The following is a 14130-nucleotide window of genomic DNA, read 5'->3' on the forward strand; positions in this document are numbered from 1 at the left end:
AATCGTGATGTTTTATTTCATCACGCTTTAAAACAAACGATTTCTTATGTATTACTTTGTTTAGTGATGAAAACCGTGATGTTTTATTTCATCATCACGCTCTAAAACAAACGATTTCTTATGCATTATATTTGTTTTGTGATGAAAATCGTGATGTTTTATTTCATCACGCTCTAAACAATAATTATAGTTACATGCATTTCAAGAAAAAAATCTTATTAAAACGGTATGCCCTATGTTGTTTAGAAAAAATGTAGAAAGTGATGATGATGATGATGTCGATGATGATGATGATGATGATGATGATGATGATGATGATGATGTCTCCAAAAGTGTCCCGGTTTTTTTTCTTGCCCTAAATCGTATGCGTATCTATTAATAAGGCACTTCAATAATCAATAATCAGTCCGTGACGGCCTCCACTAACTAGCTACTAACTTGGGTTATGGGCCCTGATTTTCATGTTCACTGTCACTTACTCATCAGCGAAGTCGACCCTTTGTCAATTACCTACAGTACCAAATGTCGACATACTATTTAAAAAACTCATCATGATGATCGAACAGAGAGTAATTTAAATGTAGCTTGTAGCGTTTTCGTGTGGCATTCTTCAGAAGTAAGCGGTCCGTTTACCAAAATTTTCGGTCAAATCTCCATTCAATTAACACGGATTTGGCTAGCTATGCCTTGCCCTCACTCACTGTTTTACCAAAATACGAATATTTCTGAACATCTAACCTAGCTGTAATTTTAGGTCATGTTAGAGAAATATATTTGCTAGAAGTTTTTGAGAGTACTTTTAATATTGGCGGTTATTTTTCACACATTGGCGTTAACTAGGCAAATGCCTATCCTTTTAACGTGGCACGATTTGTAGAGGTCACAGCTCAATGGTGAGAGCACTGTGTATTGTGTATAGGAAAACGGACAGTAACTGCAGTATGTCTACTTGAGTGTTTTCTGAACATGAGAGAATGATTCCTTCTTTGAATAATTTTGAAGTTTTACCCAGGAGAAAGAGAGACAGAAAGCAAGAATAAAAAAGAGAGAAAAATTTAAATAAGAAAATATCACAAGTGAATGAGTGAATAAATGCACTAAAGAATGAAGGAATAAAGGAATGAATAAAGAATGCACTAATAAATGAAAAACTATAAAATTTACAAATAAATGAAGTGGATTAATATGAGAATTAAAGGAACGCCATTACAAAGAAGCAATTCAAAATGTGTTTGCAATTAGATATCATCAAAACACACACCTCCCCTGCATATTTGAAGCATTTCCATATGATGCCAGACAAGTGACCTACCTTTTTTATGACATTAAATTATCACATCCCATCTCTACTGGTTTTACCAATACTCAGTCAATAAACACATGATACAGGTACTACTATCAGTAGAAGCTGAGTATTATCACATGTCTGTGTGTTGCTGACAGTTAACGTAAGCTGAACATTGATGAAATGATATACATCATACATCATCTTAAATGCTTCAATATGTTCCTCGCTATCATAATACCCATGTTTACTACATGTTTGTTTTTCTGTTTCATACTTTGTGTATTTTGATCACTATGCATGCGACATTATTCAAATAAAATGTTTATTTGTACAAAATTCTTCCCACTTTAAACTTGATTTTCCATTTCTTTGGGTACTGAAACCATCAAAATTAGCAATGGTTCATGATATTTCAAAGTGAAAAAAAAAGGATGAAATAAGAGAATATATGCCATCACAGCTTCTTTGTTTTGATCACTTCACGTAACCCTTGGTAGGTTGTGCATCTATTAGGTAGGCCCCGGCAAAAAACACAATTTTTTGAAGTAAAAAACGAGATCCAAAATTTTTAAAAGCGAGAAAAGCGAGATTTCCCCCCGAAAAATGGCACAAGAAGCTTTAAAAACGCCCGAAAATACGAAAATCAAAAAAAAATAAATAAATAAATAAAAAATATTGCCTGCCCTCTATTGTTCAGATTAGGTCAGTTTAGATTGTACATGTAAACAGAACTGCCGATGCCGGCGTGAGTCGAAGAAAAAGTGACAAAAATTTGACTTAAATTATGTTTTATAGTCAAAATATTCCATAATATTCAATAAATATATTGATATTTGGCCTAAACTTGAACTCATTTGCAATGAAATGTCATTTTTTATTAAGTAATGCATGGCTTTTGCACTTGCAATGTGGTTGCAATGCTGTTGAATTCTGCAGACTTTTCCGATGGAGAAGTTCATTTTGTGGAATTCGGTGAACTTTTCTGCCATAAAGCAACATTTTTATAGTAAGTATACTGCTTGGGAACTTTCTTAAAAAGCGAGATAATTGGTTAATAGCGAGAATCGCGGCGTGAAAAGCGAGATCTCGTTTTTTGCCGGGCTTTACTATTAGGCAACCAGTTTTCTTGACTCATCTCCAACACACCATACTATAAACATTCTTTACAATCATTGCTTTTGTTTTCACTCTCTGTAGAAGCCAAAACACTTTGGTTGTAGAAAAAAGTATGCAAGATTAATGCCTATCACAAAATTGTCACTCAGGCCTGTAGCCAGGATTGCAATACTTTTAAAATGTGGCCCTTTCATGTAAATCAGCTTGCACGTTTTAAGTGGAATTTGTTGGTCTTTTCCACTCAAATAGTGGACGTAAAATGATCTTACACTTGGTTACACTTGTTTTTTACTTTCTCACCTTCTCCCTGCTCGTCCCAATCCTAATTGGTTAATAATAACTAATGTAACAACCTCCCTGGCATGTTTACTGCAATGTACATGAATATATTGTGCCAACTCTCGTGAGTTTGCGTTGCCTATACTCTGTGAGTTGTACGGCGTCTCAATGGCATATATACTGTCTCCATCACGGATATCTGACAATGGCATAGAATCTTGGAATGATCGGTAGAAGCCGTCAAAGTACACCTCGGTTAGCACAATCTGGAAGAGAGAGAGCAGATGAGGACAACAATAATGAAATATGGCAAATAATCGGGTGTGGTTTAACAGTAGGGCAGTGTGGGTAATCAGGGACAGCAGAGCATTGAATGACGATGTAAAGCACTCAGTAATGCTCATCGAGCAAAAATTGCAGCGGCAGAATGGTTCATTTTGTGGTGTCAACATGTACTAAAAGTATTCAGTAGTGTTCAATGATCACTGAGCAAAAACTGTAGTGGCAGAAAGGTTCATTTTGTGGCGTCAACATGTACTACAAGTATTCAGTAGTATTCAATGATCATTGAGCAAAAACTGTAGTAGCGGAATGGTTCATTTTGTGGCGTCAACATGTACTCCAAGTATTCAGTAGTATTCAATGATCATTGGGCAACAACTGTAGTGGAATGGTTCATTTTGTGGTGTCAACATGTACTCCAAGTATTCAGTAGTGTTCGAGCATCATTGAGCAAAAACTGTAGTGGCAGAATGGTTCATATCGTGGCGTCAACATTTGCTAAAAGTATTCAGTAGTATTCATTGAGCATTGGACAAAAACTGTAGTGACAGAATGGTTCATTTTGTGGCATCAACATGTACTGAAAGTATCCAGTAGTATTCAATGGTGATTGGGCAAAAACTGTAGTGGCAGAATGGTACATTTTGTGGCATCAACATGTACTAAAAGTATCCAGTAGTATTCAATGCTCATCGAGCAAAAACTAGTGGCAGAATGGTTCATTTTGTGGCGTCAGCATGTACTAAAAGTATCCAGTAGTATTCAATGATCATCAAGCAAAAACTGTAGTGGCGGAATGGTTCATTTTGTGCAGGGCTGCCAACTTTGAAAAACACATTTCAGTATTTTTCAACCTCAAAATCAGTATTTTGCATACAAAATCCGTATTTTGAAAATATACTTACGGTTCTCAAGATATAGGCATTTTAATGTTACTCAAAACAATAAAATACAAAAGAAAGTTGAAAGGGATTACTGGCTATATCTCAAAATCAATATTCCTGAGAAACAACTTTTTTGGCTTAATCACAGCACTGTAGTGAAAGGATTAAATTTTTAAAAAAAATTCGCAAAAAAAAAATCACAAGAGGTCGCCGTTGTGGGCGCTTTTGCCCAGATGTCACTAGACACATGTAAAAAAGTACAGGGGCAGTGCCCTGGTGGGTGGGTGTTCAAGCCCCAGCTTTTATCATTCCCAAACCTGTTTGAAACCCTAAAAACAGCATGTTTTCATGAGAAACACTAATTTTCAAAGAGCTTCCATTTCCAAGTTACAGCACTTTGAAATGTCCACTCCCTATACTTAACCATGTACTGAAGCATTTTTAAACTTTTGCACTGGCTTTATTACATGACCTATGCATCTGACTTACACATATGTGAAGCCCAATTTAAAACTAATAATTCATTGATTTAAGTGGACCCTCCCCCCCCCCCCCCCCCTAATGTGCCAAAGTCATGAGCAAAAACAATGTAGGAAACCATCTTGTAGGCTTAAATATTCTTTTCACCATGGAGCTACAGAGTTAACTAAATACCTTCAGAAGACATAACCTATCATAGCAGTTGAATGGTTAATGAAAAATAATAATGTGCATGCTCCATTTCGAGATATGACTCTTGTAGGCCTATTAACTATTAATTTTAATGTGCATGCATCAACCGAAAGTCGAAAAGAAAAACGGTGTCGGAAACCAACTTGTAGGCCTATTCTTTTGCACCAATAGCGCTAAATAGTTGACTAAATACCTTCAGAAGACATAGCATAATGTAGCACGGGATGTAGCAGTTAGATGGTTAATAAAAAAACCCAATAAAATACAAATAAAACAAATTATTTAATAGGCCTACAAGATGGTTTCAACACAATTTTTCCTGACTTTCGGATTGTGCATGCACATTAATATTTTTCATTATAAACATGCAACTGCTACTATGCTATGTCTTCTGAAGGTATTTAGTTAACTATTTAGCTCTATTTGTGCAAAAGAATAGGTCTACAAGATGTATTCCGACATCGTTTTCCTACCGACTTTCGGATCGTGCATGCACATTATATTATTTATTAATGGACGGAAAAGTGGCACGTTACATATTTTAGGGTTTTAAACATTGGAATGCGGGACTGGGGGACAGTTGGCAGGTCTGTATTTTGCCAAATACGAGCAGTGAAAATCTCTGAATAGCCTTACTTTTAATACATATATCAAACTTTTTGAAAAACGTATTTTAGGACACAAATCCGTACTCCCGTATTCTTGACCAATTTCCGTATTTAAATACGGAAAATTCGTACTAGTTGGCAGCCCTGTTTTGTGGCGTCTGCATGTACTAGAAGTATCCAGTAGTATTCAATGATCATCGAGCAAAAACTGTAGTGGCGGAATGGTTCGTTTTGTGGCATCAACATGTACTAAAAGTATCCAGTAGTATTCAATGATCATCGAGCAAAAACTGTAGTGGCGTAATGGTTCGTTTTGTGGCGTCAACATGTACTAAAAGTATCCAGTAGTATTCAATGATCATTGGGCAACAACTGTAGTGGAATGGTTCATTTTGTGGTGTCAACATGTACTAAAAGTATTCAGTAGTATTCAATGATCATTGGGCAACAACTGTAGTGGAATAGTTCATTTTGTGGTGTCAACATGTACTAAAAGTATTCAGTAGTATTCAATGATCATTGGGCAACAACTGTAGTGGAATGGTTCATTTTGTGGTGTCAACATGTACTAAAAGTATCCCGTAGTATTCAATGATCATTGGGCAACAACTGTAGTGGAATGGTTCGTTTTGTGGCGTCAACATGTACTAAAAGTATCCCGTAGTATTCAATGATCATCGAGCAAACACTGTAGTGGCAGAATGGTTCATTTTGTGGAGTCAACATGTACTAAAATTATTCAGTAGTATTCAATGATCATTGGGCAACAACTGTAGTGGTATGGTTCATTTTGTGGTGTCAACATGTACTAAAAGTATCCAGTAGTATTCAATGATCATCGAGCAAACACTGTAGTGGCAGAATGGTTCATTTTGTGGAGTCAACATGTACTAAAAGTATTCAGTAGTATTCAATGATCATTGGGCAACAACTGTAGTGGAATGGTTCATTTTGTGGTGTCAACATGTACTAAAAGTATTCAGTAGTATTCAATGATCATTGGGCAACAACTGTAGTGGAATGGTTCATTTTTGTAGTGTCAACATGTACTAAAAGTATTCAGTAGTATTCAATGATCATTGGGCAACAACTGTAGTGGAATAGTTCATTTTGTGGTGTCAACATTTGCTAAAAGTATTCAGTAGTATTCAATGATCATTGGGCAACAACTGTAGTGGAATGGTTCATTTTGTGGTGTCAACATGTACTAAAAGTATCCCGTAGTATTCAATGATCATCGAGCAAACACTGTAGTGGCAGAATGGTTCATTTTGTGGAGTCAACATGTACTAAAATTATTCAGTAGTATTCAATGATCATTGGGCAACAACTGTAGTGGTATGGTTCATTTTGTGGCGTGAACATGTACTAAAAGTATTCAGTAGTATTCAATGATCATTGGGCAACAACTGTAGTGGAATGGTTCATTTTGTGGTGTCAACATGTACTAAAAGTATTCAGTAGTATTCAATGATCATTGGGCAACAACTGTAGTGGAATGGTTCATTTTGTGGTGTCAACGTGTACTAAAAGTATTCAGTAGTATTCAATGATCATTGGGCAACAACTGTAGTGGAATGGTTCATTTTGTGGTGTCAACATGTACTAAAAGTATCCAGTAGTATTCAATGATCATCGAGCAAACACTGTAGTGGCAGAATGGTTCATTTTGTGGAGTCAACATGTACTAAAATTATTCAGTAGTATTCAATGATCATTGGGCAACAACTGTAGTAGAATAGTTCATTTTGTGGTGTCAACATTTGCTAAAAGTATTCAGTAGTATTCAATGATCATTGGGCAACAACTGTAGTGGAATGGTTCATTTTGTGGTGTCAACATGTACTAAAAGTATCCAGTAGTATTCAATGATCATCGAGCAAACACTGTAGTGGCAGAATGGTTCATTTTGTGGTGTCAACATGTACTAAAAGTATTCAGTAGTATTCAATGATCATTGGGCAACAACTGTAGTGGAATGGTTCATTTTGTGGTGTCAACGTGTACTAAAAGTATTCAGTAGTATTCAATGATCATTGGGCAACAACTGTAGTGGAATAGTTCATTTTGTGGTGTCAACATTTGCTAAAAGTATTCAGTAGTATTCAATGATCATTGGGCAACAACTGTAGTGGAATGGTTCATTTTTGTAGTGTCAACATGTGCTAAAAGTATTCAGTAGTATTCAATGATCATTGGGCAACAACTGTAGTGGAATGGTTCATTTTGTGGTGTCAACATGTACTAAAAGTATCCAGTAGTATTCAATGATCATCGAGCAAACACTGTAGTGGCAGAATGGTTCATTTTGTGGAGTCAACATGTACTAAAATTATTCAGTAGTATTCAATGATCTGTAGTGGCGGAATGGTTCATTTTGTGGCGTCTGCATGTACTAGAAGTATCCAGTAGTATTCAATGATCATCGAGCAAAAACTGTAGTGGCGGAATGGTTCGTTTTGTGGCATCAACATGTACTAAAAGTATCCAGTAGTATTCAATGATCATCGAGCAAAAACTGTAGTGGCGTAATGGTTCGTTTTGTGGCGTCAACATGTACTAAAAATGATCATCGAGCAAACACTGTAGTGGCAGAATGGTTCATTTTGTGGAGTCAACATGTACTAACATTATTCAGTAGTATTCAATGATCATTGGGCAACAACTGTAGTGGAATGGTTCATTTTGTGGTGTCAACATGTACTAAAAGTATTCAGTAGTATTCAATGATCATTGGGCAACAACTGTAGTGGAATAGTTCATTTTGTAGTGTCAACATGTACTAAAAGTATTCAGTAGTATTCAATGATCATTGGGCAACAACTGTACAGTGGAATGGTTCATTTTGTGGTGTCAACATGTACTAAAAGTATTCAGTAGTATTCAATGATCATTGGGCAACAACTGTAGTGGAATGGTTCATTTTGTGGTGTCAACATGTACTAAAAGTATTCAGTAGTATTAAATGATCATTGGGCAACAACTGTAGTGGAATGGTTCATTTTGTGGTGTCAACATGTACTAAAAGTATTCAGTAGTATTCAATGATCATTGGGCAACAACTGTAGTGGAATGGTTCATTTTGTGGTGTCAACATGTACTAAAAGTATTCAGTAGTATTCAATGATCATTGGGCAACAACTGTAGTGGAATAGTTCATTTTGTGGTGTCAACATGTACTAAAAGTATTCAGTAGTATTCAATGATCATTGGGCAACAACTGTAGTGGAATGGTTCATTTTGTGGTGTCAACATGTACTAAAAGTATTCAGTAGTATTCAATGATCATTGGGCAACAACTGTAGTGGAATAGTTCATTTTGTGGTGTCAACATGTACTAAAAGTATTCAGTAGTATTCAATGATCATTGGGCAACAACTGTATTGGAATGGTTCATTTTGTGGTGTCAACATTTGCTAAAAGTATTCAGTAGTATTCAATGATCATTGGGCAACAACTGTAGTGGAATGGTTCATTTTGTGGTGTCAACATGTACTAAAAGTATTCAGTAGTATTCAATGATCATTGGGCAACAACTGTACAGTGGAATGGTTCATTTTGTGGTGTCAACATGTACTTAAAGTATTCAGTAGTATTCAATGATCATTGGGCAACAACTGTAGTGGAATAGTTCATTTTGTGGTGTCAACATTTGCTAAAGGTATTCAGTAGTATTCAATGATCATTGGGCAACAACTGTAGTGGAATGGTTCATTTTGTGGTGTCAACATGTACTAAAAGTATTCAGTAGTATTCAATGATCATTGGGCAACAACTGTAGTGGAATGGTTCATTTTGTGGTGTCAACATGTACTAAAAGTATTCAGTAGTATTCAATGATCATTGGGCAACAACTGTAGTGGAATGGTTCATTTTTGTAGTGTCAACATGTACTAAAAGTATTCAGTAGTATTCAATGATCATTGGGCAACAACTGTAGTGGAATGGTTCATTTTTGTAGTGTCAACATGTACTAAAAGTATTCAGTAGTATTCAATGATCATTGGGCAACAACTGTAGTGGAATGGTTCATTTTGTGGTGTCAACATTTGCTAAAAGTATTCAGTAGGTGAGTGGATTAAATGTTAATGCATTGTGCATAATAAGTGCTAGTTTTTCATGGGGTCCATAACATTTATGGTGCTCCAGACGTCTCAAACTCTACCATAACTTAGCACAATGTATCATAAGATCCATTCAACTAAAATGATTTATGTTCTGTACCCTTCGTAAACAAAAGCGATTTACTACAGGGCCCTTTTAGTATATGAAAAAATATACAGGGCCCTTTTAAGTTACCACTTGTAAAAGGATATTTGTTACTTGTGAATGATTACTTGAGTTATGGGGCTAAAAGTTTGGTGAAATATACCCCAAGATGTCATAAAGTGCTAAGAATCATCCGTCTCAAAAATTACAATTCACCACTTTAGTAATTCCCAGAATTCTTTGCAAACACATTGTCATTGCGCATGTTGATCTGCATGGTAATGATGTGTGCAACAAAATATAACATTTTGTAAATTATAATGGTATAAATCAAGTTTATCCATGAACCCGGTGTGTTAGATTAGAGTTAGGGTTAGTATGGGTAGCCATCTTTATTGCTAGCTATGACTTTATTGCATTGCAGTGATTGAAAGAAATTATGTAACATTATACATCAAAATTGTCTAATATTTTATAAACAGGTACTACATTGCAGCACTGAGTAGATCTTTGTTAAATTTATGAGAAACAAGTACTTACTCTTGTGATAGCAACTCCGCACTCTGTTGCAACCTCTGACCTCAGATCAGCAACCGTGCCTGATGTCTCCAATGCTAGGCCTACTCTGACGACTCGTGGGTCTCTCTCCATGTACACTACTACTACTGTTAACACTCGAGTTGTTCGTTGAGGGATAGGTAAGGACACACACAAGAAAGGATCAAAGGTATTACTCTGTCTACCACAGTTTGGGCAAGTAAGAGAGGACCGATACTGAGCTTGGAAGAGATCATGTACAAAACTGTTGTTGCAGCGCATGTGGTTGGCTAACATCTCTGCTGCAAGGAGTTCATCTGTTTTGTTGTGGCTATTCTGTAGTTGAGAAAGAAAACAAAAAAATAATATGATTAAGTTTTGATACACTATAAATTTTAAACCATTGCTCAAAATACATTAGAAGCTAACATTGATTTGTCCCAAAATTTCACAAAATATCCATTGTGAACAAAAACTATTTGTCAATGTGCTATCTTCTGTTGAATCGATTTGAAATCACACTCATAATAAAACAAGTATTTAGAGCCCCACTTTACACTATGGGTGTCAGTTATTGTCCTTGTAACAACATGTCTTTTCATCTATAAAGTATCCGGGGTCTTCAATTTTAGCAAGCTTTCTCTACCTTTGTAGAACAAACATGGGTTTATTAGCAGTAAAAAAGAAAAGAACTGGTGGGAAGAGTATCAAATTCACAGCTTACCACTTAAAGTGTCATAAAAGGGTGTCAAATTTGCTATATACCTCAAAGAAACTACATTAGGGGTATCAAAATCCTGGTAAAAATTCTGGATAAATCACACTATCTTTCTGCAAAAATTGAAGATGTAATTTTCACTTATTTTGTTTTTTTCCCCATAGCATAAATCCAGATGATAGATTCTTTGTATTTGTCAGTCATATTTGGTATTTGCCATTTAATCTATGCAATTTATTCATTTTATTCATGTTTTCTTTTTTTTTTTTTTGGGGGGGCAGGGGTTGAAAAAGGTAGTGTTGTTATCTTTTCATAAAACATACGAGATGTATCATAATGTGCGTCAACTGCATTCATTTGTATTTAGTGTACAATATGTGAATGTATGCCAAGCATGCCAACCTTTCATGTATAGTACACCTAATGTTATACAAACTACTGTTAGCAAATGAAGACATCAATTTGTTTCTTGTTCAATCACTGATTCAATTTGTATTCCCATGATGCCCAACACATCCCCCTTCATTCAAACCACTTTGAACTGTCTGTCAAATTTGTGGTTCCACAATCTATATCAGTTCAGAGTGCCCATAGCAATTAGTTGCTAGAATTACCATCATCAAGTGTCGGCTACATGCATAGCTCCCTATAGCTTGCTGACTTGCTGGTACTACTACTACTACTATTTTTGAACTGCATGCATATTTAAGAAGGCTATTCATTCGGAAACCAGTGCAGGGTGTCCCATAAAAGGTGGGTCCCAACGAATGTGGTGATATTTTATGTGTTTTCAACAATCATTCAGTATTTAAATAATGAAAGCCACATCTTTAAGCTATAATTTGTAGGTAACTAGAATTCATTTAATTTTAAAGTTTTAAAGATAATGACTTGAATGTAAAAATGGTTGCAAGACCAAATAAATTGGTGAATTGAATTTTCATGCGGGCACACGTCACATGCATATATCCGTGGGGTTAACCTTTTCACAGATAAAAAAGGTCTGGACCCCAATAAAATTCTGGCTATGCACTTGAAAAACATCTTGAAGAATCAAAGTGCTAATTAAATGGGGGAGATTGGAAGTATAGCATCAGAGTATTTCTGGCAACATTGTTTACCATCTTTAGTGGCAAAGTTTTTTTTTATGCAAGCAAAGGTAGCATGCACAAAATAATGCTGGAAAGATGTTAATCACTGTTCACCCTACAAACCATCATATCACCTATACCTTGTGTCGCTTTGTGACGCCACTGTGTTTTTTGGTTGTCTTGTGTAGCATCGAAACGTGTGTGCTGTTCTCGGCATCACAATTTAAATATGCTCACATGTTAAGGTTGCATAAGAAACAGAGATGCTTTTTGACATCACTACCAAACTGGGACAGAATATTTCACATTCGACCTCGCTGTTATTATGATTCAAGATTTACGCACCATGTGTGCAGGATAGGAGGTGAACTGATTTGCACAAAGATTCTGAGAAAAATTATCCATTTCAAGACAGAATATTATCAAAATGAGGCTTTCTAGTAGCACACATATTACTTTTGACTATTTGGTTATAAATATCAGCATTTTTAAGCCACAGCCTATAGAGAACTAGAGCGATAACCGCACCATAGCTGAACCATGTGGCTTCGGCAGTATATTGTGGTAGGCCTATACCACTGTCACCCGGAGTCTGTAATGGACATAATCTCGAAATGCTACGAAGGTATGACCGCCCGAGTGGTGTTAATGAAAGAGGAAAAGTAAAGAATATAAAATACACTAGAGCAATGTGCCCTTTGCAAGGGCACGAGGTAAGTGAGGCGGATGATGACTGTGACGATCTGATCAAGCAGCAATATAGTATTAATTTTAATAAGACTGTTTCATTAATTGCCGTTTTAATATACGGTACCTTGATCGTGGAAAGCTGGCATTTTGAAAACTTGACCTTTGACCCCTTTATTGCCCCTTAATGACCTTAAATGAATTTTAAAATATTTTCAACATGTTTAGAATATCATAAGGATCATTGCGTTTAAATTTCAGCTCAATCGGAGCATTTTGGAAAACATGACCTTTGACCCCTTTATGACCCCTTAATGACCTTAAATGAATCTTAAAATGTTTTTAAAATGTTAAGAATGTCATAAGGATCATTGCATTTAAATTTCAGCTCAACTGGAGCATTTTGAAAACCTTGACCTTTGACCCCTTTATGACCCCTTAATGACCTTAAATACATTTTGAAATGTTTTATACATGTTTAGAATGTCATAAGGATCATTGCATTTAAATTTCAGCTTAATCGGAGCATTTTTGGTTAAAATGACCTTTTTTGACCCCTGTGACCCCTGGATGACCTCTGACGTTTGGAAATATTTTTGTTATATTCTTTATGTTTTCCTCTTTCATGTGACACCACTCATGGGGTCATACCTTCGTCAACATTTAGAGATATGTCCATTTCAGACCAAATGGTTAGTCAGTTCGAGCATTTTTGGTTAAAATGACCTTTTTGACCCCTGGATGACCTCTGACGTTTGGAAATATTTTATTATATTCTTTATATTTTCCTCTTTCATATGACACCACTCATGGGGTCATACCTTCGTGGCATTTAGAGTTATGTCCATTTCAGACCAAATGGTTAGTCAGTTAGTAAGTAAGCTAGTAAGTAAGCTAGTAAGTAACATTCACTCATATAGGCTGAGACCATTTCATGGTTCAGCAAAAACACAATGTTAATTCAAAATATAAGCTTTAATTTCATTTCCTTGCCCACAAAACCACATTTCAAACTCTTCACCACTTATTGGTTGCAATTGATCCCTATGTCATGATCAACCTCACCCTTGGTGTAAACCTCAAATAGGTAAAATGATACAACAGTACTAGTTTCTGTTTCTACTACACCTTTGTGCACAAAGACCACATTAAGCTTTTTGCATCAATTTGGAATTAACACTGGCAATACAAAACCACTCCTTACCCTCACCGACCAACACACTAATAGTTTCACAAGCGCACCACATTTCAGACTATTCATGAATGACTATATTCTTGATTGAAGCATTGGTTCTAACCGATCTATACCTACATGCCTGCAGCAATTCCTACTCGGCACACTAAGGTATCAAACACTGCAACCTCTAAACAGCAGCATTTCTTTATTCAGATTGTCTACTCATTGTATCTAGGCATTTAATTGTGTAATATTTAGATCATACCAAATACTAACTTTTATCCTAAGATCCGGGCCTTAGATTGAGGTAGTTGTCGCCTAATCATCTCACAAGAGGTTGCCACTAAATAATATCAGTTTTCGCAACAAAAACTGTAACATGCAAAGAAATGTCACCTTTAAGATGCCATTTTCTTCTTTTCTAATGGATGGAATATAAAAATATACTGGTAGCTTGCAAAGACCTGCAAACATAGATCTATAACTTTTTTCCCTATCTAACTGAAGATCTTCCACACCCAGAAGCTAAGCACCAAATGGTGGACCCACTTGACTTTTTACTATCCAACGGAGACATACACA

The 14130-nt window shown here is 35.9% G+C and overlaps 1 protein-coding gene across 1 annotated transcript in view; it reads right to left on the bottom strand.

Moving 5' to 3' along the window:
* The window catches only part of LOC140151445 (ubiquitin carboxyl-terminal hydrolase 43-like), an 87199-nt gene that overhangs the window by 36848 nt on the left and 36221 nt on the right, over positions 1 to 14130 (bottom strand). The window contains exons 2-3 of the mRNA XM_072173794.1: positions 9879 to 10211; positions 2705 to 2949 (exon numbers count right to left, since the gene is read on the bottom strand). Coding sequence (XP_072029895.1) covers positions 2705 to 2949; positions 9879 to 10211 — 578 coding nt within the window. The remainder of the gene's footprint in view (positions 1 to 2704; positions 2950 to 9878; positions 10212 to 14130) is intronic.

This window comes from Amphiura filiformis, chromosome 4, assembly GCF_039555335.1.
Source record: "Amphiura filiformis chromosome 4, Afil_fr2py, whole genome shotgun sequence".
Classification (NCBI taxonomy): domain Eukaryota; kingdom Metazoa; phylum Echinodermata; class Ophiuroidea; order Amphilepidida; family Amphiuridae; genus Amphiura; species Amphiura filiformis.